Source organism: Siphateles boraxobius, unplaced genomic scaffold (assembly GCF_051911475.1).
Source record: "Siphateles boraxobius isolate OS27281-9 unplaced genomic scaffold, OSU_SipBor_1 41, whole genome shotgun sequence".
NCBI lineage: Eukaryota > Metazoa > Chordata > Actinopteri > Cypriniformes > Leuciscidae > Siphateles > Siphateles boraxobius.
In genome coordinates, this window is record NW_027509042.1 from 10,055,829 (window position 1) to 10,083,545 (window position 27,717).

The 27,717-nt window shown below is 36.7% G+C and overlaps 3 protein-coding genes across 4 annotated transcripts; 2 read left to right on the forward strand and 1 right to left on the reverse strand.

Annotated features, from left to right (window-relative positions):
• The first annotated feature begins 353 nt into the window (after positions 1-353).
• Positions 354-1,766, forward strand: hdhd3 (haloacid dehalogenase-like hydrolase domain containing 3). Its single transcript, XM_077199944.1, has 2 exons — positions 354-849; positions 1,124-1,766. Exons 1-2 carry the CDS (start codon positions 520-522, stop codon positions 1,517-1,519), a joined length of 726 nt encoding a protein of 241 aa, XP_077056059.1. The 5' UTR covers positions 354-519; the 3' UTR covers positions 1,520-1,766.
• Positions 1,767-3,710: 1,944 nt separating this feature from the next.
• On the reverse strand, positions 3,711-18,556 carry tgfa (transforming growth factor, alpha). The gene is made up of 6 exons (XM_077198218.1): positions 18,078-18,556; positions 14,270-14,410; positions 11,540-11,654; positions 10,389-10,538; positions 9,422-9,531; positions 3,711-6,263 (listed from the first exon to the last, which is right to left on the reverse strand). Exons 1-6 carry the CDS (start codon positions 18,118-18,120, stop codon positions 6,256-6,258), a joined length of 567 nt encoding a protein of 188 aa, XP_077054333.1. The 5' UTR covers positions 18,121-18,556; the 3' UTR covers positions 3,711-6,255.
• A 293-nt stretch (positions 18,557-18,849) lies between these two features.
• On the forward strand, positions 18,850-26,667 carry slc2a11a (solute carrier family 2 member 11a). Of its 2 annotated transcripts, none has more exons than XM_077199945.1 (13): positions 18,850-18,927; positions 19,871-19,925; positions 20,275-20,373; positions 20,505-20,665; positions 20,823-20,947; positions 21,078-21,207; positions 21,402-21,550; positions 22,561-22,748; positions 23,779-23,889; positions 24,199-24,300; positions 24,776-24,851; positions 25,293-25,420; positions 26,293-26,667. In XM_077199945.1, the coding sequence occupies exons 1-13, from the start codon at positions 18,896-18,898 to the stop codon at positions 26,509-26,511; spliced, it is 1,575 nt and encodes a 524-aa protein (XP_077056060.1). In that variant the 5' UTR covers positions 18,850-18,895; the 3' UTR covers positions 26,512-26,667. The 2 variants fall into 2 exon arrangements, with proteins under 2 accessions (XP_077056060.1, XP_077056061.1); XM_077199946.1 differs by having other exon boundaries at positions 26,298-26,667.
• Positions 26,668-27,717: the final 1,050 nt, after the last annotated feature.

Genomic DNA, 27,717 nt, shown 5'->3' on the forward strand with positions numbered 1-27,717 from the left:
TAAATAAACAGTTTTAAAAGTGGAACCTTTGATCGCTTGATCAAATCCTGTACGGACGTTTGTAATGACGAACTCGTAGGAGGAAGTATGGGAAGTATCAGTAGCGCATCCTCACGTGGTACTTGCTATTTTACTCAGCACTTTTCTGTATGGGCCAACCAGTTGTAATGGCTTACTAAAAACGGCATTTCAATAATTAATTTAATTGCTGGTGCGAATTTATATATCTATTGACAATCAAATTCTTTCAATTATATTTCAAACGGTTATTGCTATAATGGTTCAAATGTCCCCAGCACCACAAAAATCTCCCTGACATTTACCTATGGCATTTACATTCGGCCCAATGGGGGATTTGGCTTTTCGAGTCACCAAGCGCCCCCTAGAGGGAAACTCTTTACCTCCTAGAAAACCGTCTGTTTATCTTTTGTTACATTGCTTTCTAGCACTGCGTTACCTTCTGTAGGTTGTGTGTGTACTTTGTATGATCAAGGCGTTGTCAGACGGGTCAGTTTGGTGATGCGAGTGCCAGTGCGTTGGGTATTATGGGATGTGAAGGACACACTGTTAAAGGTCCGGCGCTCGGTTGGGGAGCAGTACTGCAGCGAAGCAGAACGAGCAGGACTGAATCTGCCAGCGGCACAAGTCGAAACTGCTTTCAGACAAGCTTACCGGCAGCAGTCCACACTATTTCCCAACTATGGCAGAGCTCAGGGAATGGACAGCCAGGTCTGGTGGACTGGACTAGTGAGAAGTACTTTCGCCCAGTGTGGTGTACATGACCCTGCTCTACTAGATAAACTAGCCAACAACCTCTATTACAACTTTTGTGGACCAGAAAACTGGGAGGTAAGGGGTATTTGAATTTATAGATATAATAGCTATTTTGTTTTCACAATGTTTTTTCAGCAGTTGTTATCAGTAATTCCAGAAATCCCCAATAGGGGGCTGTTCAATACAAATTTCCATTGCCAGTTATTTCTTACCCTCTAAAATGACAAAATGAAAAGCTTGAATGCATGTGTGATGCAAGACAAGTACATACTCTTATGCTCAAGTGTCTAACATTACATTTAAATCTAGGAAGATTGTTTTTCATAATCTCAGATTGTGTCGACATTAGGTGTTTCCTGATTCTAACAGCACCCTGAAGTTCTGCATCGCTTCGGGACTGAAGCAAGGGGTTGTTTCCAACTTTGACAAGCGTTTGGAAGGGATCCTGAGGGGATGTGGCCTTCTCACTCACTTCTCATTTCTTCTGACCTCAGAAAAAGCTGGGGTTGCTAAACCAAACCCTGCCATTTTTACCCAGGCGCTGGCGCGATGTGGTGTGCAGGCCTCCAGTGTAGTCCATGTTGGGGACCATTATGTAAACGACTACCTGACCTCACGCTCAATGGGTATTCGAGGTTACCTGCTTGACAGACAAGATTCTCATGGACACCTTGATGTTCCCACACAACATAGACTACAGAGTCTAGATGAATTACCAGCTCGATTGCAGCAGGATACAGACTGAGAATGTGTCTGTTGATGTAATGTTGCTGCAGATTTAAACTAATTTTTAAAAGAACCATATTTTTTGCTGTTGCCCATTTCGTATGATGAAACAGAAGATGTAAGCCATAATGTCAGAATGTGGGGACTGGGGAGAAAAAAAAAATCCACTTTAGTTTTAATAAAATTATACTGCCACTAAATTATACTGTTGTTATATTGTTATATAATTGTTGATCTGCCAATAAATTACATTTTATTTGTGACAATTGTCTGATTGTTATCCACTGTGGTTTCTGGTTAAATACTGCTCAGATATCAGTTCTCAAATACAAAAGTAATAAGACATATTGAATAAGGTCATATAATGCTTTATTCAGAAAACAATACTCAGACACTTAACCAGTTCTATTTCAGAATTAGAAATCTTACATTGCTTTTCCCCTATTATTATTTCATAGCACTCATAACAAAATGAATATTTCTGAAATATGGTCTTTTTGCCCTGGTGCACAACACATTTTGTTTTTAAAAAATACATCATGGTGGTCAGCAGAGGGCGCTGTAGTACCGTACATTATTATTGGTGTGGCGACTGATGGGAACCAAATATAACCATATGCATTTTCATTGACGGACATCAACTGAATAATCCAAAACAAACAAACGCGTTTATATAATTTGTTTTTTTACGTCATTGTCCGCATGATTCAGAACTGAAATTCTTGAGCGATATAGTTCATATAATAATGTCTAAGGACAATAGAAGCATTTCTGTAGAGCGCTGATATGATTGTTTCCCCGCCGAGACTCCAGGGCACACGGTGGAGAGAGATCATTAACCCTAATACTCTTATTCCTCCCCATCTGCTCCGGCATAGATACCAGTTATGGATGGACATTAAAAGAATATCAAATTGGACAAAAAACAAGATGGCAAAAATAAATAAGAATGACGTATTCAAAACTGCTCTAGTAATAGTGCATTTTGAATTACTTTTAGAAGATTATGAGGGCAAACACCAGCAGGACATCGACTGTCCCCTTCCACGTAAGGTACAGAAGCGCTGTTCTCGGTAGAATTTATTTATATACCCAGGTGATGTTCACGTAAACTACAACTTGAATATATCCTTTCTTTTGTTTTTCTATCTCCCTGCTCCGTACGCGTGTATTTTACGGGAGTTCCCTCGGCAGAGCGCTTAAAACAAAGCTGGCTTTAGAGGCTCAGCCAGTCGGCTATGAGGGGCTGTGCTCCAATCCAATTGAAAACCTTAATGGGATTGGCAAACCCATCAACAGAGGATCATGGCAGGAGAAGAAATGGAGAGGAGATCGAGGTTAAGAGCAGTTAAGATGAAATATGCAAATAAAGATTAGAAGAAAGACTCAATAGTGTTAAAAACAAAGGTTCCAAAAAGGGGGTTCCACAGTGAAGCCACAGAATAAAATGGTTCTATGGAATTACAGTGGAAAATCTATTTTGGAATCTTATTTTTACGAGTTTCTGCAAATAACTTTTTCAGTGAACAGTTCTTAAAAGAACCCCTTTTTCTTAGTGTAGAGGATCTAAAGAACCTTTTTCACTGTAAATAACCTTTTATGCAGTGGAATGGATCCATGGACATAAAGGTTCTTCATGGAATCATAGATGCTATTTTTTTTTAAAAGCTTTATTTAATAAGGAAGGATTCTATCCCTGGGGCACATGAGGAATAAAAAAACTTCTCACTCTATAAATAGATAAATAAAATAAGTGCAGAGAATTGAGGCAAAAAATAGGGTGAGCACAAAAGGCGAACAAATTAAATGAATTTAAAAAATACTCACGCAATGTCACGCAAGCACTTTGGTCACTCATGCGTAAGCTTAACTCCTCTCGGCCATGATCTCTAGAGTCCTTCCCTCATCTCACAAAAGGTTTAGCCAAACAAACAAATAAATAAATTGGTGAGTAAGTAAATAAAAGAGCCGTGCTTTTCCCTCAGTAGAAAAGAGCACTCTGGCAGCGGGCTTTTTTTTTAGCTCTGCCTGAGGTTTTCTGTTTGCATTTTCATTTGACCCTTTTAAAATATTCAGATGATGGAGAATGTAAATGGACAGAGTGGTTTAAAGAGAAGAAGATAGCTTGGCAAGGGGGAAAGAACGTGCTTTATAAAACATTTGATGAAATTAGAAATTTTAGGGAAGAAAGAATCAGGTTGAGCCAAAAATTTGCAGCACTTTGTGTTATTTGGAAAAATATGCAAACTTAGACAAAGAGGTCAAAAACACTCAACAAAATGTCATACAGCCAAGCATGTGACAATCATATTGGAATCATCTACCTCTAACCTTCATGCTTAACTGATGATCAGTGACAGTCAAGAAAACACCTCATTCTCCATATACAGTACAACCAAAATAATATTCCCACGCACTATTTACAAAGTATTTTTCCCCTAACATGAAAAGACAGCATTTTAAAGAGAAAGACGTATGGTGTTTACAATATATCATAAACGTCAGTCAATAAGCAGATAACCAGGTTTAAATGGGATTCAGTTGGAACAAAGCAAGAGATGCAACACTGAGTATCATCTTTGGTGCAAAGGCCAATTCAGAGCATCCGTTATTCAATGAGTAAGACATCGTCATCACGGCTGACTGCAATGCCACATCTGGAAGTTATGCAATGACTGCATGTTACAAAACTGTTCAGTCCGAAATACCCAATACTTACTTTAGCATTTTAACCAAAGTCCTCTCAAAAATACAAAAAGAAAAAGAAAAATACATTTGATCAGTCCGAAGTTAAACACAAATATGCACATTTTCTTTTCACTCATTGAACTCAAACATTTTTTTTAACATAAATTTAATCCTCAATCCATTCAATCAATCACATTTAGTTACTTACATATCAATCAAATGTTTTTTTAATTAAGTCGCAGGATCATTCAAATATAGATCAATTGATGAACCATCTTGAATCTGTTCTTTCAGGCTGATCATTTACAAAGACCATAACTCAAAAATGTCTAAGTGTTAAATTTGTCACTTGGATGAATCCCCTCCAACTTACAAGGGCTTTTGGGATCATTATATCAAATTCTTATGATTCTCCACACATTGATCAGACTTCAGCAATTGCTTCCATGATATGATACCAGAAGACAGCCAACTCTAAGCCGACAAGGTTATGTCCTCTCTTTTTTTCTTCTTCTTTTTTTTTTGTACTTTATCAATGGCATATTTTCTATTTGGAGCAGCACCTCATTTTAACAGCAGTATAAAGATATATAAATATTTCTGACACTATACTGGAAATCCCTTCCAAAGGAGTCAATCAACATTTTTTTATAACATGAGATCATTGGCAAAAGCTTGGGGACAGATAAGATAACGAGAACAAAATTAACACATGGTTTAAAAAATGTCAGTGTAAAAGCTTCCATATATCTTGCATAATAAGTTGAAAAGGATAATGTGCTTCAAACTGAATATCATCCATTATTATTGCTATTACCATGGCTTTGAGCCTCTGCATGCAATGACCCAATGAAGTGAGTTATCAGTGCGTGTATAGCCATCACCAACATCCATCATGGAAAAAGTAAAGTGCAGATTTAAAGATGATTGTGTTAACCGTGTCTGAAATGTACACTGCAAAAGTGCACAGTGAAATACGTGCAATTATGTGATCAGACATGCATTCATCCAATCATTCCAATGTGAACATGCAGATGTCATGTGACGCCACACCGCTGCTGAAAATAGTGCACATACCGAGGCTCCATTTACAAACCATTTACCTTACAGATCTTTGATAGCACATTATGCGAACAAGCACTTTCTGTGCATGAAGGAAATCTTGAGTGGGATTTGTGAATCTATGCGTAACTGATGAAGTTACATGTCATAATTGTGAAATTTTCACCATACATTTCCAATTTTTGGATTAAAACAAAAATACATAAAATATTGATTTCCATTGGGGTAAAAGTGTTATAATGTGTAAGAGATCATATTTGTCCCTCAGAGTCGGCAATAGTCTCTCACGTTTGCTGATTTGTTATCATTGTTATAAGGAGATCAAGTTAAAATAAATTGGCAAAAGTCGTAGTTCTATTATTTTATGCTAATTGATTGACTTAAATTGTAACAAAACAAATCTCCCATTCTTTATCCATAAAGTGATACAGAAAATGTGATATTATATAATGTTAAAAGGTTGTTATATCTTAAACTACTTTTTAGTGAGTTGCACATCCCATTAAAGGCATATTATAAGCCTTTTTATAATAACGGAATTTTAAAAGACCAAAACCGGTGGAATGTCATCTTATACATCTATAAGGAAATGTATAGCTTTAAGATAAGCTCTGTTAGTAAGAATGGTTTCCCTAAAACCTCTCTCATCGTCTTTCACTTCCAGATCCGTTGTTTCTGATCTGTATTTTTTTCAAAAGGGCCCTGTCTTTACATCACTGGATTCTGTAGTTGATTTCCATGTAGCTTGTTCTGATTTCTTCTTTCAGAGTTTCTCAGTTTTTGAGTTCCATCTTTAACCCGTGTCATTGTTGTTCCAAAAATATCCTTTTTGAAATGACTGTCCAAATGTAAAAGTTCCAAGTTTGATTGGGTTCTCCAACTGAGCACATCGAAATGCTCTCAATATGGGCTGTGCTTACCAACCGTGTCCGAGTCTGTAGCTTGAGAAACGCAGTCATAGTGAAGTCCAGGAGTAAGGTGGAGGATAACTCCAGATATTGTATGTCAAACCACTGAAAGGAAAAGGACAGAAATGAAAAACAAAAGGATTAAATCATTGCAAACCACTTTTTTTTACATAATAAGACTCTGGGAGATGAAAAACAGAAGGGTTTGATCAAACTACACTACGTTTACACAAACTACACTAAACAGATGTTTCAAAAAAAGAGTACCTTGTGCATAAGGAACATTTTCTGATTAGATCAGAAGACAAGAAGATGGAAGTGGCAGAGAAAATTGACAAAACATACACATGTAAGACAAATATGACACAATGTTTTACTTCAACCTGATGGCATGCAAATGTATTGAAATGTTATTGTGGAAACACAGTCACAGTTCTACCTAACAATTAGAAATGCCTGACGATGCTGACAAAGTATGTGACAACGTCCTGTTGACAAATCTAATTAAAGGTTTGCAATACTCTGTCAACAAGCTGCACTGTGAGCAGACTGGCAGTGATAACTGAGGGTATTTGTATGGACAAAATTCCAACAATTCCATTTCTAATTGTATAATTATGCCTGGGAATATTTGACCCTTCGCTAAGCCACGACCGAAAACCGCCACTGGCCAATCGTGTCTTAGCAACCTTAACTAGGCGCGGGAGGTCTGGCAAGCTTTCGAGCGAGGGAAACATGCCGAAGCGTTGTGCGTATGGATTGTGCTAATCTGATACCCAGTATCCTAAAAGTTTGGACAGGGGAGTGATTTTTTTTTCCTTCCCGAAAATCTAAAACCCAAGGTGAGAAAGGATGTCCGTGGATCAAGCAGTGTGGGAGACCCCATTCACAACTAAGTGTCGACATGATTAACAAAAACACATATTGCTTGGAAGTTGGAAATAATTACGGTTCTTTGTTCATAATGCACATGTTTTAACGTAAAATAAAACGTTTGAAAGACAAGAGGGAGGCTCACTGACATACTTTAAAATTTATTTCAGCATTTTGTTAATAGACGGCCTACTACTACCCCTGACTGAGTAACTTTAACCCAATCCGATCGCGGCTCTCCCGGTGTTAGTGTTATTCCACAAGATTTATGGATCAACTGTTTGATTTATAATTATTAGATTAGTTTTACATTTCACTTACCCTGCTGTGCACGAACATAGCTGTTCCTCGATTTGTGTGTTTCCCATGTGAATGGTCAGCGTATGAGGCGCTGCTGATGCGACTATAGGCTTAAGCTTCAATTTTTATTAAATTATTATCTAATCGGTTGCATATTATGTCGTGGATATATCCCTCGAATGCACACTGCAGTCCCTTTTGTCTTGCTCTCTCAGATATTTCATATGTTCGCCAAAAATGACTAATTATCTCATTAGGAATGCCTGACACCGGTGCATACACACTGTAATAGATGTGCTAGACGCGAAAGCTTGATAGGCGTAGCAACAGTAACTAAGGAGGGCGGGGTTTAGCGAAGGGTCAATTATTTAACGTTCAAAAGTTCGGGGTCAGTATGATTTTTTTCGGAAAAAATGACTACTTGTATTCCACAAGGTCGCATTGAAGGAAATGTATGTAAGAAATTTATTTCAATTAATCATAAAATGACCCTGATATGTCACTAGACATTAAGAAATCATGTTCATTTCAAATACTTATATCACTGACAACAGTAGTCCGGCCAGGATATTGTCATTTAAAAAGTGAAGTTGCAGCCCTCAACTGATGTTGATGTTGTCATGTTGTGTTTTGGTCTGATGCGCCACCCTCCACCTATCTACCAATCACAAGTCAGTAGTGTTGCGGCATCCGGGTTGCCAGCTCTGCTGGTTACCACAGCTGCAGCTACAAACGTGTCGGAATCAGATAAAAAAAAATGTCTAACGTTACGAAACCAAAAAAAACTCGTTATGAATCCTAAATACTTTGTGACAACGTCCGAAATAAAACAAGGATCTGTATAGGAGACGCCTTTGAAAGATGGAGACGGCTGAAAACGGAGAAGAATCTGAAGACGGACGCCAACGTTGCTAATTTTCTCCTGGAGAGGAAAGATTCATCTATGTTTGGCTAACTTTTACTTGACTTAAACATTTCAAATGTTCATGACAGTCGAACAAAGTTATGCATGTTCATGCAAAGTAACGTTACGATAGCTCATATGGAGGAGGTGGGTCAAAAACGGCGAGTTGTCATTGCTAACATTAGCAATGCATTATCAGAGCCCGTTTCTCTTTCATTATGATGAGACGCTGAGGAAAACAACATTAGCACACCCATTATTGTTTATGCAGGTTCATGCAAGTTCTACAGCCAAAAATAATAGAATGACATGTAATCATTCACATCACATATTTTAGCGTTATGGACGTGTACCGCAGGGTAAGTTAAAAAATACAGCTGGTTGCTTTCACATAATAGCGTCAGTTAAATGAATAGCTGTATCTTTGATATCGGTTACACACAGTGACAGAGGCTTGTGCTTGTACTTACGTTAATGACAGATACCTACCGTTACAAGTTAGACTAACAGCTACTGTTCTAACAATGTTCTGTCACATACGAGCGTACATCTTTACGATTATATTTGGCTAATCGCCATTAGTACATTTTTGAGATATATAATTACTTTGCAAAACATCTCTCATTTGAAGCATAAACATAATTAACAGAAAAAGCTTCTTGTAGCAGCCTACGTTCCTGCTGTATCCTGCAGCCTATTTGGCAACCTCGAGTCAGGGAGGAGGGAGAGGGGATACACCGCTCTACAGTACTTTGAAAGTGATTGCAGTACCAGTTTTGGCCACATTCTTACATACGGCTCCTTTAAGTTTATCAAAAGTTGTAGAAAAGAGTTTTACATTTTTACAAAAGATTTCTATTCCAAATAAACGCTGTTCTTTTAAAAAAATAATGAAAATGTTTCACCCTGACCAACTAAATTTACCACATCCTACACTCTCATTGGTCTCATGTTCATTGACAGTCTTAGGACAGAGTGACAACAGATGGCTAAACTAACAGCTTAAACCCTTGAGCAAAGACATATCATAGGCCATTAAAAGTTAAAGGCCTCGCACATATGCTGGTCTCAGTATGCGAACACCCCCTATTGATGATCATAATTAGGCACAACATGACATATAACACATCCCCTTACAGCTCAGCAAAAAAAAAATAGTAAAAATGGAAATAAAGCACTAAAATACCTGTTTCTGAGTGGCAGCAGGATGTCCCACCCGTCAGAATACTCCTAGGCTTCTCTGACCAACACGAAATTGTGTTACCTCGCCCACAACCACCCCGTCTCCACCAACAACTAGAAAGACAATGTGTGAAGTCTACAAATGCCCTCTTTCACCTTCCACAAAAAATGACCTTTCACAGTTTGTAGGGTACAGTTTAGTCAGCAAAGATAGATCAACAGAATAAACACTAACAAATAAATTGCTCTTGGAAAAAGAAAATATACTTATCTATAATAATGGTAATGATCAGTGTTTTGTGTAACATTAAAAGTAACGTTTTGATGTAACGAGTAAAGTAATGTGTCTGCTTTATATATGGATTAACATTTGAGTTACTTTTTTTGCACATTACTTTTCGGTTAAGTTAATTTGCTTAAACATTTTTTAAACTACTGAATTAAAATTCTTCTCCACAACAGTCACCTAGATATGCACACTTATTCGAGCACGGGTACAGATAAAAAGTACAAAAGTAACAAAACACAACTTTTTTTACTTTCAATAAAAAAGTTATACAGTAACAGTAGGTAATATAACCTGTAATGTTAAGAGATATTTTGTATAGCATTACATAGCTCTAGGGGTCAGGAAATATCGGTCAGAATATAATAATATTCGAAATTTGTTTTTAAAAGAAAATTAGGTGCATGTTAACAGGCTATGTTGTTGAATGTATTACTGAGTTAAAGACTTTCAAAAAAAAGTTGAAGGCTGCTGAAAAAAAGGCTGCTGAAAATTCAGCTGTCATCACAAGAATAAATTACTTTTACAAATATCTTACAATGGAAAACATTTATTTTAAATTGTATAAATTGTCAGCCTTTAAAAAACATTTGAAAAAATCATAATTATTCCAAAATTTTGACCGATACAAAACAAATTGACAAAATGAATCAAATGAAATGTGTGCTAAATGAATAATACTCACTTTAGTAAAGTGCAGAGCAGCATGAGTAGGACACTGCCCACCACACATAACACCAGCATGGTGGCCACAGTCTGCTGCCTGTGGTTAGACGCCACCACTGCCAAGAGGTCTGCATGTTCACATCGCATACCCATAAAGCCAGGATGACATCTACACAAACATACACAAGTGTCCATTTTATTATCATTGGAAAAATATGAAAACATGCTCAGCAAAAGATGAGTATATTCAATAGATGTTCGAAAAATCATTTAACTCCAGAATGAGGAATCTGCCAGTATAATGTTCATAAAATCAATCAAATTAAAAAATGAATTTGACATTTTGTGGTGAACTACTACATACGGATGTGGACATGGAGAAAACAAATTCCCTGACAACAGGAGGACTCATACCATCTCAGACACAAGCACTAACACAGATTTGAATTCTGCTATTGTGCCAAATGTATACAAGGAAAAGCAATTTGGCAAAGGACAAAACGTGCTTGTCTACACATGGACAAGCTCAATGAACATGCTGTCAGCAAGAATTTACCCAAGTGAGTCAGCAATCAAAATTCATGTCAGACCGCTTAGGCTTTTTCATACTGGCATAACAAATACGATTTATTTATTTATTTGCATTTCCAATTCTAATCCTTTTATTATATAAAAATATATGTTGGCTGGGCAAAAAAGAAAATAGGAAGTAAGGAAATAAGGAAATAAATCTGACCCAAACCACAATCGCAGTATTAGGATTTATGGAAACTGCCGTTTTTCTCAATGATCAAGATGCATAACATTTTATTTCATATACAAAGTGCCATAGTGATGTTTGTGGTGATGGCACTAAATAAAACAGCACACCACCCTTATCCGTTCGCTACACTCTGAGCACTCTGTATGACCTTCTGACAGCAAGTTGTTTACAGCTGTTGTAGAACAAAGCCACCACTATATCAACTGATGAATACATGGCTGAAAATTATAAGACTGCTTGAACACACAGATCTGATTTGATTGCTTGAAAACAGACTGTTGTGAAAAAAAAATGAAAAAAACTAGTGTGATCATTAGGATTGTTAACAGACTTGGGGAAGTCAGAGTGCAGCTAAATTAAACACAGCAAATTCTTAATATTCAGTCTGAAAAAATCTCAGGACTTACACACATGCAGGTGTTTCCTCCAGGATGAGAAAGCGGCACGTGCCGTGAAAACAGAAGTGGCTGTGGGTGTCGGGGCAGTCATCGAAGTGAGAGTGGACAGCGGCTGCTATAAATTCTTGAAGAACAAAATAAAGAGAACCTGGGTTTAATGCTGACATTAATGACAATATCTTGTTCAATTAAAAAAATAAAGATCTAGACAAGAGTTTCTTGATGTATTTGCAAATTTGCTAAATGTATTTGCAAATTTGCAAAATTTATTTGCAAATGTTTTGCCTGATGACCATTGCCTTGTATCTCGGTTTCTCATAAATTTGTATATAACCTGCAAGATTACTTTACCACTTTAACACAAACAAATTGATCTACTTCAATTAAACACCAGCCTTTGTTATCATCAAAGTTAGAGCAAAATTAGTGATATTTTGTGGAATACACTGGTGGAAAGAGAAGTAGAAAGGAGAAAAGAAATTACAATGTTCTCAGCCAGGTTACAAATCAGAATGAGAGGATTTGATATTATCTGGAATATCGGTTTCTATTATTTCAAGATGCGCCAGTTTCTCAGACAATATCCTCCCTAAGGCACACATTTGATCTAATCAATCAATCCCCTTTGTGCCGTCTGGTGCTTGAGGCGACTGCAAGGGATCTGAAAGGGATCTTTACATTTGATCTAAAGAGAATACAAAAGGAGACATGGTGTAAGACAAGAAAGAGCAAGACTTAGCTAGGACTACCGGTCAAGATCTGAGGTGCTTTCTTGAAATGGACTAATTCCCTTCTCTAATCTTTGTGAGCTTTGTCTACAGGAGGTATTTACATTGGATGAAAACTGTCTGCTTTATAATGAGTAAAAAAACAAACTGAAATTGACAATGGATGAAACCTGCTGTCTTTATATTAGCAGTACACAATTACCTTGTGTGCATTCATTGTGAGAAAAAGTATGATAAAACAAAGTATCCACTTACTGGAACTCCATGAATTGGGTACAAAATTGGGTACAAACTGTTTTTAAACAAATAGTCAGAGAAAATAAGTGGTAAAAGTTGCAAGGAAATGGAAGCAGCGACAAATATTCTGTATTGTGATGTGCATCCGAGTGAAGCAGATTATTGAAAAAGAAAACAATTTAGGGCTTGGTTCTATCTGTTGGCTGTAGATTGGATTTTAAGAAGTGGGAAATTTTAAGTTGCACTCAAAAATTAATGCAAGCTTTTAATTTTGAAATATTATGATATTTTAAAGGTAACTAATTTTGTTTCATAGACCTCCTACAATAGGTTTACCTGCATCCAAAAAACAATTAAATTCCTTCATAATATACACTGCAGCATCACCTCTTTTCTCACAGTGTCTGAAACGGTTCCATAAAGGATTCAGGTCTTTTTAAACCACTCCTTTCCAAGAGCTTACTCTGCTCTGATTTGTCAGATGGCCCCGTCTGCTGTGATTGGGCTACAGCTTACAGCGTGTGTCAGAAACAAAAAGCCAATTACCATATCTGAATTTCAGCTCTGGAGGCTTCCTCAGAACTTGATTCACAGTAGAGTTGCATGGTTCTGAATAAATCATGAATGTTTTTTTTAAATTGAGGTCATGATTCTCCCACGATTCTGAATAAACAACTAAACAAAATAACACCTACTGGTGTGTAATGATGTAAATGATACAATCTTTTTATGAAGCGTCAAGCTACTTTCAAAAAGTGATTTCTATTTTGATCGCTACCGTAGAAATCAGAGTTTATATTTGAACAATAAACTTTTATCCCAATACTTCTGTGAATATTAATTACTGTCACACAGAAATAATGATACTACTGTGTGGTTGAAAAGACTGTTTGATAAGCTGTTTCACACCTATACATGACATCTGCTCTCTCAGGCTCAGCAGCAGTGTCAATGGTAATTTGACATTCAGGAATAAGATCGTGTGGGTCTTTAAATCGAGACTGTGGTTTTTCAATGATTAATCGTGCATTTCTATTACACAGTGTTCCGAGCAATAAAGATTGCATCTGTTTTAATTCCATATCAATTCTAGCCGAGTTGTCATCCTTTTGAAGAGAGTGCAAAGTGGATTTGGCTTTGCACAAGTTCGCAGGGCAGAAAACGTGTCTTCTCGACATGTTAACAACTCAAACCAAACTCTTCCAGGCTTCAGCTACAACTAGTGTTTGAGGCGGGTCAAAGTAGATATTGTTCATGGGCTGCAAATGGCCCTGTCCCAAATGGCACCCTAAGCACTCGCGGTCTTCCTGCAAGTCCGCACTTTCATGACATAACTTTCATGACATTTGACTGTCGAAGAGAAGTTTGCTGTGGAGCTCGGAACAGTGCGGGCTCGTCAAAAGTGCGCATTGAGGGCTTATATCAACCACTCGCGAGCACCTTTCTGAAACCTAAAATGACAAATGGGACACCCTATGGTCCCTAATATGCACCCTTCATACCTTAATATGCACCCTTCATAACTTAATATGCACCCTTCATAGCCTAAGTGCATATGAAGTGTGCCATTTGGGACAGGACCAATGGAAACCATAGGCTGGCATTGTGGGAATTTGTTACAAACCTATGTAGATTTGAGCAGGATGTAAGACTGGAATTGCTGACAACTCATTTCAGGCTATTCACAATCCTTATTCACAATCTGGCATATATATTTCAGACCTTTGAAGCCAAAAAAGAGCTGAGCAAAAAGGAAAGAACAGACAGAACATACTTCTGACACGTGTAGTAGTAGTGGTTGTCGTCGAGCTGCTGGTGGTTGTTGTGGTAGAGGTGGTAGTTGTTGTTGTTGTGGTTGCAATGGTCGTTGTTGAGGTAGAATTCTCTTGTACCTGCCCATATGTGAAAAGGGAGCCTACAAATCAAATACAACAAGCACATATTCAAAATCAATAGCACTACAATGAAACAGTAGCACTGTTGACGACAGGTAAGTAGGTGTTCAAAACCTTCTAAATATCCCTTCTACTGACTCGCAGTTAAATCTAGTTTTATAAACCTCTTACCCAAATGTAAAAATGAGGATCCGATAAAGTCAAAAAACACCAGACTCATAACCGTTACAGCAATGAGAAAACAGCGGAGCAACAGCATCACACACAAGATAGAAAAAAGCTTGAGTGGCGTCTAGCACAAATGATAAATAATGCCCACTTACTTTAGACTCAGAGAACAATTAAAATACCCTGGAACAACAGTGGGAGTTGACTTCTAACCTTCAAACTATTTTGAGAACAGCTACAGCGAATGACTGGGTTAAGATAAATTAAAGTGGATTTGTGAAGCGGATCTCTCCACATACAGAGGACTGTAAGACTACCTGATTTGCTGTGGTGCTCACACTACACAACAAGGTTTCTTTTAATCTGTTCCCTGAAACAATGCTGATAAGGTAGACAAACTACAAGACATTTTGTCAAGAGGCAGTCCTGACCAACAGTGGAAAAAATGTTTTCTCACATAAATTCGAGCAAATGATCACAAGATTTTTCCGTTTATACCATCTGCACTGTGATTGGTTGGATTAGTTCCACCTTGTCGTTTCACTGCACACAGTAAAAGATCACATGGCAATAATATCTAATATCGCACCGTCTGTGACTGCTCGACAGGCTCTGATCACATCGCTGACCTGCTCATATTTAACGAGCATTGGCGACTGCAACGAGCACCGATTCAGCCACGATCCAGGGGTTTTGTCAAAGACCTTGGAAATCTGTCTGCGACAGCAAAATCCAGCCAAAAGTCATGTAGTGTGAGCGTGCCTTAAAGGACAATTCCGGCCAAAAATGAACCTAGGGCTAAATAACACAAGTGTACCGAGTCGACCGTTCTCTGGGATGTGTTTTCATGATAATCGAATGTACCCAGTTTTAACGTTAGTTTTAATTTAACCACAAATTAGCTTATAACGCTAGTGTATGGGACATCGAATAAGTAAAAATAAAAATCGCTAGTTAATACCACTAACATGGCTCAAAATAGCCCCACCCTAACCCGGTAGCATAATGAGGGTCTCTACCTGCAAACCGAAGCATTGAGAACCTTGGAAGTGTACAGAGAGTTTAATAAGGAGATACTTTATAAAGACAGTACACTTCGTGTATACAGGCAGGAGCCATCTTTGGAAAACAGTCTCGACCAGTCGAACCACGAACACCGTGCTACATCCTGGTCGATAGTCACAGTTCAGCTCACGTAGCACAGCGTTCGTGGTTCGACTGCTCGAACGCATCCCAGAGAATGGTCAACTCGGTACCCATGTGTTATTTAGCCCTAGGTTAATTTTTTGCCGGAATTGTCCTTTAAGATGCTGCCAGAAGAATCTTTTTCATGCTGTGCCTATTGCACTCTTATATTTACAGAAAAACAAGTCTATCGCTCTGTTTTAAAAATTCCCTAGAAAGAAGGTTAAGGCATTTGCGATGAGCTCAGATCTTGGCAGTTGAGTCAAAATGTTGATTATAAATAAAATTATTTCATTAAATTCTTATTAGAGTATTGTCCATTAGCTTAGCAACATGTTAACACCAAACTACTGAAAATTAGCTGAGCAACTCTTGTGAAGATTCAAATTGGTAACTTATAAGGTTCCATGATGGTTAGGAGGCAGCACAGTAACAGACAGTGAGGCAGCACAGCCAGTTTTGGATAAAATATATATTTTAACACTGGTCAGTCAACGTGTCAATTTAACATATTAATGTAGGTTTAATTAAATTTTAAAATATGATTTTAAAAAATACAATTACTAATCGATTCTGTTACATGCTATTCATTCATAATGGTTCATGAGATTTATTATTATTAAATTCAATCTGTATATCATGTCTAATTATGGATTTTTTAAATATTGACAGCCCTACAAAACATAAGCCCCATGCATAATGATTCACAGGCCATCTACATCGGTAAATACAAATTTCAAAATGTCCAGATTTGAACAGTCTGTCTAATGTTCATTGTTGTGCCACTAAAATGGTTTGGAAGAGAGTCTGGGACCTCAAGGCATGTTCACATTATGTGCACAGGGATTTCATGAAAATTCCTATGAAATGAGAGGGCACTAAGTTTCATTGAACTGGAAAACTCCTTAGAAAAGCTCTTCTGGTTACAATAATGCTTTAGTGTTAATATCCCATGCCATGTTAATATTTAAAACATATGCATCCAGCAAACAGGAGGTGGTTCCATTTAAATGTAAATTTCCATTGATACATTTTAAATTAAACTCTTGTCAGAGCCGTGTTACTTTGGACATATATTACCTGCATGAAATCAAATAAAATAAGGAAATCCATCACTGTGCGCATTTCTTTCTTTTGTGGAACACAAAAGAACATATTTTAAAGAACGTTAGTAACCAAACAGTTTTGTTGACTGTTGATTTCAATTTTATGGACAAAAGAACACAGATACTTTTCTCAAAATATCAACTTTTATGTTCCACAGAAGATAGAAAAACATACAGATTTGGAACAACATGAGGGTGAGTAAATAATGACAATCAAAATTAAAATTAAATGAGTGAACTATGTATTTAAGTTAAGAAAACAAGGATATTCCCAAATTACAAAAACTGCTATTCCTTAACTATGGGTCAACCAAAATCACTTTTGAGAAAATAGTACCTCATATGTCCTCGAAAAATCAAATAGCTGGTACAACCACTCAGTCAATAAAATGAGTCACTTTATGGGGCATCAGGCAGGTTTATGAATGCCATGATGTACTACATATAAATATTTGCGTACTATTTAAAGCACAGAAAGCAAAAACACAAATGATGTCCTAGAGATTTTTAATTTAAAAAAACTTGACTGACTTTCTCTCACTGAAACTGCATGCCGAGTTAGGAACGTGCCTTCGTAGGGACAAAGCCATAAAGGATAGACACTAAAGAATGGCTCTATATTTAAACTAAGCCCTGTTAACCTTGTTAATGACAGGAGCAAGACTACTGAGCCAAAGAAGCTGCTGGACAAAAAAGGAGAGCAAACCACTGATTCTTCCACATCTTGATAAACACTGACAGCACATTTTGCAAGCTATCGAGCTGAAAAGCTGCACAACAATGAAGAACAATTATATGTTGGACACCCAACTTCTTCACTACTAATGTGACTGAACAGCAGGTGTCAGGAGAAAGGTGGACCCCTCTAAATGTGTTTTATATTGATGACTAGAATATTGTCAAATCATGATAAAACTATGATATATAAAACACTACAAGAAAATCACATGCACATCAATAAAATAATTTTAAAAGCTTCATTCATAGCTCACATCTTCAAAATGGATTCTAATAGTTGAGTAAATAATGAGTAAGCTTAATCCACTTGCGGCATTAGCATTTAAAATGTGGCAACATCCTAAATAGCCTAGTCATTTTCTTGTAAGGGACAAGATTTCAAATAATTCTAATATTTGCTTAATTCACGTATTATTTACATTTCAAAGTTATCTAATAAAAATAATGCCAGTAAATCACATGAACACAACACCAAAATACATTTACTCACCGGTGAGAAGAAATATTGTATCCCAAAAAGCACGATACATCATTATAAGGCGTTTATGTATGTGACTTGTTGGTGAAGGATTCGAGGCGTCGTCTCTTATATTAAAACATTTATCTCTGCCAACATAGATGAAGTCACGCGCCTATTCTTGAGATTGGCTAATATTGTTAATATTCCGTCACAGTGGTCAGATATCTGACTGCCATAGTAAAACTGTGTTCGTCTTTCTTCATAGTTTAAAGTAGCCTACTCAACACAATTACGCCATGCGTCAATCCAGGTATTTTGAACTTGACGTCAAACTTGAAACCGTCTTACCGCTGATATAGAAACGCTAACTTTTTTTCTTATTCACTATGATGATAAAGATCAGTGGTAAAACATTGTTAAACTACAGAATTACTTTATAAATTACTCATAGCGCAGCACCCTCTCCACACCCAAGTTGACATCCTTCTGTTGTGCGTGCGTGCGTGCGTGAGTGTGCGTGCGCGCGCGCGTGAGCTAAAGAGAGCAATGCATTGCTGGAAACCGCGCGTGTTGGTACACAATTTATTTAAACGTCTATTAAAACATTTTTTCGCACTGAGTAATTGAATAATACGTTTTCAGCTTTCATTTTCTAAGCATGCATATTTTATTGTGGACATTGATTTTCAGAACTATCCTGCATAGTGAAGTGAATAAAGTCTTACGTTTATTGTTTTACTGTGTTTGAAGAAAGAGTGATATACTGTTTTTATTATTAGTGTCAGATTATTGTCAGTAGCAGATTCCTGGTTACGCTGACCTGGCTACCTATTTTTACCTTTACATAGATGTGTCGTCCGTTTCCAATCCACTCCCACAGGTAGGCTGTTTCTTTACCTGGTTAAATATATTTCCTCAAGATTAGATTACACTGAATGCCAAAATTAGAACGTAGTAGCATATACTGTCTAGGACACTCACAAAATATGGTAATGTTTAAAATAAAATAATTTGAAAATCTCTCTTTTTTTCATCTTTTTTTTTGTAAGGAGCGGAAGTTTTGTCCAGGTTTTGGGTCAGACATTTGCATAAGTTATTTGCGTTACCTAAACTAGACGTTTATCCAAAAATATATGCTAATTTATTTCATAGGTCAACCAAAAAACAAGCCTTTATAACCTTACAACTTTATTGTAAACATTTCAGAAGAGCGCAAACGTCAAGAGTGCAAAATTATAATAATGTTATGTTGCCCTCTAGTGGAATAAATGGATAAACTCAATATTATTTCAAATCTTGCTATTACATGCTTCGATTCCATTTATATGCCATAGTAGGCCTACTTGTGCTGACTGAATGTAAAAAAGCTAAAAGCTATTTTTTATATCTAAAATAAAATAAAATAAAATAATACTTAATAAGTAGCTAAATATTCAGTAACACAGTATAGGCCTACAGTTATATATACATTCCGATAGGTGGAGTTGAACTACTTTGATCTCATTTTGGACTTTTACATGGACACACAATGCCAAAGTATTTGTAAGGAGCAGGTGCCTTTTTTATTCATCAGAAGTTCTCAAGAGGATTCGAAAATCATTGTTTTATCTAGTCAAGAGGGTGGTTAGTTAAACTATATTGTGAAGATCGTGACTGACCATTCTGCAGTTTATTGGCTGTAACATTTGAAGACGTGTGTCATAGTGTCTTTCTACGCACCTTTCTCGGAGCACCAATATCTCATTTAATGGCGAGCACAGAATAAACTGACAATAGACCTTCTCTATTCTTGGATTTTTTAACCTCTGGCTTATTTTCTCAAGACAAATCATTAGCACATACAAGAAAGAAGACGCCATGAGTACAAAGGAGAAGAAGGTACGATTATGTCCTACTGCTGCAGTTCTTTTCCATTTGTCAGATTTTTTTTAAATGACTCAATAATTTGAAAGTTTTAATGTAAAGTCACGTGTAACCGTAACTATATTGATGTAATATGAAAAGAAAATTTAAAGTCAATTAAAAAAAAATTGTTAAGCACATTTTAAATCCCTTCAATGGGGCAATAGTAATACATAACATCATATGATGGCACATTTGGAGAATATATGTTGAATTTAATTTCAATTTAATTTAATTAAAATTCAATTTAATTAGTAATTAAAGTTGTTTGTTTTGTTGCCTAGATGTGGCTTAACATAACATCATAGTTATCTTTTTTAACCAGGGTCATATGTACACTTTGGCATTAATGGTGACCTCTGCAGCTATTGGGGGAACACTACAATATGGATACAACCTGGCCATAATGAATGCACCGACTCTTGTAAGGAACAGTGTTTCATCGGGTTTGTGTGAAAGAGTAAAAATAGTTGCATTTATTTTTGCCATATTAGTTGTCTGTTTGTATCTGTTAAGGCTAATTACAACTTTTGTGTTCTGTGTTCCTTCCTGCAGTTCATTCAAAAGTTTGTCAATGAGACATTTCAGGAGCGATGGGGAATACAGTTGGGGATTTATGAGGTCACACTGATATGGACCTTTATAGTTTCTATTTTCTCATTGGGCGGCTTTACTGGGGCCTTGATAGCAGGGCCAACGTCTGTCCGTTTCGGGAGGTACAATCACTTCTGTCTCTATCTTGTATTTAAAGTCACAGTTTACATGTTTCTTACCCATTGTTTTATTTAATTAAAATGTGTTTTAGATTTTGCTGTGAATTTGAAGTAAGGAATCATTCTTTATAGTTTACCCTGTTATGTTCTTTTTTCCAAGGAAGAAGACTATGTTGCTGAACAATGTGTTTCTCTTCTCAAGTTCACTGCTTGCATTGTTGAGCCGAACGGCAAAGTCATTTGAGATGATTATCATCTCCAGATTTTTGGTTGGCATAAATGCAGGTACCGTCTATATATATATATTACCTGTAAATGTGATTATCAATAATGGGCCCTTTATATTTTGAGATTGAGATTGCTAGTTTCTTCCTGGTATCATTATAAACCATCCATCCTCTCTATTTATATTCAGGCATCAGTATGAACGTACAGCCCATGTATTTTGGTGAAAGTGCACCGAAGCACTTACGCGGAGCTGTGTCTCTGTCCTCAGCTGTCTTCACTTCATTTGGACTGGTGTTGGGACAGGTGGTCAGTCTGAGGTACGTTACATATTTGATGCAGTACGAAGCAGTTAGCGAGAGTGTTTACCATTTCCTTGTGTGATGTAAAATAAATTATTTCATGAGTACTTTATGAGGTGCATTTAAAATGGTTATTTTGTTATTTTTATGTCCGAATTAAATAGATTATCATGACTGAAATGACTGATTTTAAAATGCTTGTCTTTATTCAGTGAGGTGTTAGGTAGTGAGCCGTGTTGGCAGTACTTATTGGCCAGTAATGCTATCCCAGGCTTCATCCAACTTCTCACCTTGCCTTGGTTTCCAGAAAGTCCCCGCTACCTCCTCATTGACTGTGGGGACAAAGAGGCCTGCCTAATGGGTATGAGTCTTAGGCATTGGTGCAGTTGTATATTACAATATGCTCTTACTCAAATAATGTTCACTTTTAAAGGGCTTGTATAGAAAAAAGCAGCAAAATATGTTAGAATATGTTAGAAAGGTCATAATGGTTTGACATGAGGGCGAGCAGTGTTGGTAAAAGTTACTTTTAGAAGTAATGTGTTGCAATGTTGCGTTACAATGTTACTTTTCCTCACCTGGACTGGGCTTGATTGTTTGTGTTTTAATATCAACAAAAAAAGGTTATACTTTTGGCAAATGTAAGACCCTTTCACACCAAATGTGAAATGAATAAGCCTCAGGCTAAAGGAAATGCAAATTCACACCTTTATATTATAGGGCGCAACTCAAACAAACCTTTCAGCTGTGCTGCTGTTCTGGAACGCAGAAAAATAGGATGCAAGAGAAGAAAGTTCAACACTCTTACATCAGCAATTTAAAAAAAAGAAACACAAGTGTGATATTTTTGCTTATATGGATCATTGAAGGTTAGCAGGAAAGATAATAAAGTGAGATAAAATACATAAAGTATATTTGTGTTTTTTAACACATCTAATTATTGCAGGTTTGCGTAATATTCTGAGTTTGCATTTCCCTGTTCTTATTCATTTTGAGGAATACTGAATCTGTTTTAATGCAAGTGAGATGAGTAAATGCATGCTCACATTTAGTCTAGAACTACAATATTTATCATGTTTACAAAGCGCACACAACTCCTCTGCACCTTACTCACGATTTCTCTCAAAATGGTGCCTGAGAGCTGTCAGTCAATAATGGGAAAACAAAGTAACCTGTATTAGTTATTTAAAAAAGTCAATTTAAAAGTAATGTGTAATCTGACTACGTAACTCGCGTTACTTGTCGAGTAAATGCTGACAAATTGTTCATTTTTGTGTGAACTATCCCTTTAAATATCTCATTCTGATATATTTGAAATCTGAATGTAATTCTTACACATGATTATATACATTAACCATGCTTGTTCCACAGCACTGCGGCGTTTGCGAGGCTGTGAGGTGCAGAGAGACGAGCTGGATGAGATTCTGCAGGAACAGAATGAAACTAAGGGAGAACGTGCCAAACAGCCATGGGAGCTCTTCACGGACCGTAGCGTTCGCTGGCAGCTCATCTCTGTGGCAGTCTTGAGCAGTGCCATGCAACTGTGCGGTAATGACACAGTAAGACCCTGCCTCTGTCCAATCCTGTGCTGTTATATCTTCGCCTCTTAGTTGGAAGTTCAAGTGTAACTGGATTGCCGGTGCATTTATTTCATAAACTGAACGCTGACCAAAGAAAACACACCTAGCTGTTCATGAGAATGAATGCTTGTTGCAGGCTTAATGTTAATATTTGAAAGAATATGTAGAATATGTATGTCTACATGCTTCCGGGGGTAAAAATGCATGCAAACAAACTCACACAAAGCAGTTAGCAGAAGTCAGAATAGGTCATGTGCCCATCATATTTGATCTAATATTAATATCTCACAAAAACACCGTTCAAAAGTTTCGGGTCAATATGATTTTTTTTAAAGAAATTATTTATTCAGCAAGCATGCATTAAATAGATCAAAATTGACAGTAAAGACTTTTACATTATTATAAAAAATTATGTTATTTTGCTTTTCATTTGAACTTTCTAATTATCAAAGAATCCAGAAAAAAATTTATCATGGTTTCCAAAAAATATATTAGGCAGCAACTATTTTCTGAAGGATCATGTGACAATGAAGACTGGAGTAATGATGCTGAAATTTCAACTTTGCAATCACAGGAATAAATTATATTCAAAAAAATATATTGAAATAAAATGCAGCCTTTGTGAGCATAAAAGACTTTTCAAAAACTTTTAAAAATCACTTCTGATATTGTGATAAAATAAATTTAATTTAAAAAAATGAACCAGAGAATTCCCTTAATTTATTTAACATTAAGTGGTTAATTTGTAGAATAGCTAATCTTTTTCTGAAAGTTCACTGAATTCACTGATGAACTGAATAAGCAAATGACTGATTGACCTGCCTTGTGTAAAGCTTTTGTAAAATCTCCTGTGCCCAACACTTCTTACTTACATAACTAGAATTTGTTTCAGAAGGATTTCAAGTGTTATTGCTAGTGTGTTTGGGTTTTGTGTGTTTTTTTTTTCTTTTGTCTTTTTTGCATACTCGGAAATTCAAAAGATTAAGGGCCTTTTTCTTTCATTCCTCAGATTTACTTCTATGCATCATATGTGTTCCAAGAAGCAGGAATATCTGCAGGACAGATCCAATATGTGACCATTGGTACTGGGATGTGTGAATTCACAGCTTGCATTATGTGTGTAAGTCTTCATTTAATCTTTTATCAATTATGTAACTTTCTTTACATAATAAGTGTTTTAGTCCCTTTTGCCAATAAATAATTTATTTGGAGGACCAAGGTTACCACTTTTAATAGTGTAACTGTATACATATGGCTACACATTAATAAATGTGTGTGTGTGTGTGTGTGTGTGTGTGTGTGTGTGTGTGTGTGTGTGTGTGTGTGTGTGTGTGTGTGTGTGTGTGTGTGTGTGTGTGTGTGTGTGTGTGTGTGTGTGTGTGTGTGTGTGTGTGTGTGTGTGTGTGTGTGTGTGTGTGTGTGTGTTCAGAACCTATTGATAGAGAGGTTGGGTAGGAAACTGATGTTGATGGGTGGCTATGTTCTCATGGCAGGATGGGCTGTAGTCTTCACTGTGGCTCTTTCACTTGAGGTGTGTATTATTAAATGTTGTATGACCCCTTTGCCCTTTACCAGCACACACATAGTCACATGGAAAGTTATATACACGTATGCATGCCCAGAAACTATAAACTGTATTTGTATATATAAACTCCTGAAGTTGACCTTTGAGAGTCCTCATGTAATGTCTAACCCTTAAGTGGACACATAATGTCCAACTTCAGTAATCTAGAGTGTTTAATCTAATCTAAAACAGAATGGACATCATGTCATCATTGGTTAAATATGAGTGGCTTAGTATCTTATGCTCACCAAGTCTGCATTTTGTATCTTTGTTTAAAAATAATCATTAATATTGTGAATTATTATTACAATCAAAATAAATCGCATTTAATCTTGTGATGGCAAAGTTGAATTTTCAACAGCCATTTCTCCAACCTTCTAAATGGTCGTGTGAGTATAGATCAAATAACTTTTATGTTTTGATTTGACCTTCCTCCCTATAGAATAGTGTTACCTGGATGCCTTACATGAGCATGACCTGCATCTTCACCTACATTCTCAGCTTTGGCATGGGACCAGGTAGGGCAGTACATGCATTACTTTGGCAGGGAACCTACATACGTGTTTCACATTATTTTTGTGACAAGAAAACATCCCTACAACTTCTGAAAGTGAACAACAGTGTTTTACTGTATAAGAGCATAAGCCTACATTAGGTTTATTTAACAACAGAAACTGAATAATCAAATGGAAAAATAAAACACTGCTTAGTTTTAGCTGTACGAATTAAATTCTTATTAAAGCTACAAAAGTTATTTAGCCAAGAGCAGTGAGTGATTTTCTCTTTGTCTTTTGTTCATGACCACAGTTATTGCAAGCCATTGCGATATGCATATCGCAATATATATAAACATTTGCAATATTTCGATAATTTCGATATATTGTGCAGCCCTAGTTTATATAATGTAACCAATTCTATTGTGTTATTTTATATAATTGCTCATTTTCTTCATATGGTAGCTGGGGTGACTGGAATCCTTCCAACAGAGATTTTTAACCAGACAGCACGTCCTGCCGCCTACATGACTGCTGGCTCTCTAATGTGGCTGAACCTCTTCATTATCGGGATGATCTTCCCTTTCCTTGTGGTGAGAGAATAACAGACTCATTTATTGTTCATGGCAAAAATGACTTCATTATTAGTTATTAATATTTTTCACTCATTTTAAGTACAATTCAAAATAAGTTTGATAAAAACTGCCAGTGAATTAAGATAAAATACAACACATTCTCTGAAAACAAGTCTTAAAAGGACAGTTCACCCAAAAATTTAAATTCTCTCATCATTTGCTCACCCTCATGCCATCTACAATGCATATTAATTAATTTTTTTCAGATAAACAAAAACAAAGATTTTTTGAAAAAGAATCAATTTCTGTGAGTCCATATAATGTCATTGAATGGGTGCTGCTTGGTTGACGCTTGAAAAACCAAACCCGAGACGAGACGTAAATCCATAGGACCTGTGGATGAATCAATGTCTTCTGAAGCGAAACGATAGGTGTGTGTAAACAATAATTACTTCTTGGTCTACTGTCATACGAGCGTTCATCAGAAGGAGGGGTGATGTGACATGAGCGTTAAGAAGCTCGCAGAAAAAATGACGGTCATCCATGTTACTTCTTGCGCAAACTTCACAACTCACTTCACGTTCCTATCGTGATCGCTTGTATGACAGTAGACCTGAAGAATTGATTTATAGTTTAAAAAGTTCAAAATATTTGTTTGTTTTTTTACACACCTATCGTTTAAAAATCTATGTTTGTGTTTATCTGAAGAACGAAAGTTATATACATTGGCAATGGCATGAGGGTGAGTAAAACATGAAATCATTTTGATTTTTGGGTGAACTGTCCCTTTAATGTCTAATGTAGTAATGTTTCATGTTTCAAGGATTTGTAGATACCAGTTAGGAATAGTATTTCTTCTTTTTATGAATGCCCTCTTTGTGTTTTTGCAGAGCAGTTTGGGACATTATTGCTTTGTGCCATTTGGGGCTGTATGCCTCCTGACTGCTTCATTTATTTGGATGGTTCTACCTGAAACCAAGGGAAAGACCCTAGCGATGATCACTAAAGAGTTTTACAGACTCAACTACCGTGGACACGGCAAAATGGATCCAGAAGTAATTCAAGCCCAGTACCAACTAGGGGAAGTCTTTCACTCCACTGCCTTATAGTGTGTTAAACCTTCTCATCAACTAAATTAATATTTTTAGAAATATAGCTTTGAAATAATGCCTGAATTGTTAATTCATCCCACAGTGAGTTTACATCTTGTCATGTTCTTTTTTACATGCATTACTTGCTGATTAAATATTTTCTTCATCACTAAACCGACTTGCATTACTTATTTGATGAATCCATTAATAATGCATTACTGTCTCACATTACTTAAATGCTAGATATTGCCAACCATAGACCTAACTGCTCAGAAATGAAGAAAAGATTTTCCCTAGCTTCCTTTATCTTGATTCCCACCAGGGAAGAAAAACTAAAAAAAATTGTAGTTTTGTTAGCACATTTGATACAGGAGATGAGTTCAGATAACACTTAGGCAAGTTGACATTGGCAGCGTGATTGAGGGTGTGCAGTTATAACAATTCTGCTGAATGTTTCTCCTTAAGGTCAATGTGACTCAGCAACACCCTTACGGCGAACCCCTGATGCTTTTCTATGGTAACAGAGAGCTTTAGTTCATAGTAAACACATGATTCTTGCTAGTGTTTAGAACAGATTAACAGGACTATTCAGCTAAATCTAGTTGTTTATTTCTGCAAGATTATCTGCACAAGTATATTTGGCCATTTAAGTCCTGCATGCCTACTTTGAAGGTGTCACGCTCAGGCTTGGACTCAATGACCTGAACTGAGGTAAAACTCAAACAGGTATTTGCAGATATAGCAGGAACACAAACTTATTGCACAAACAGGTAAGAGAGATAATACTTGAGTTCCTTAGATGAGATAGGATTTTATTGTGAACTTTCAGTCTTTGTCTTACAGAACCGTTGGAGTACACACACAGGAGGGAACTACACTGATATGAGGGATGCCTGGAAGATGACGTGATGCCATGGAAATCAACTTGAATGAGGTAACAGCAGTAGCTTTCGAGGTAGTCAGGAACATTAAGTAGTCTGTAGCATCAGATGACGTCAGAACCATAACCAAAGGAGTGTGTTTGCTCTACATATAGTGCTGGTGACAAGGGCTAGATGAGTTTCAGGTGTACGTGGTTAGGTGGATGATGGGAAATGCAGTCCGTGACATAAGGGATATACATAACTGTTTTAGCTTAGGTTCTGTACTAAGTTCTGTACTCTGCTAGACTAGGCTGTTAAAAAGTCTAGAAATATTGAAGTTGTAAATTGTCATATAATACTA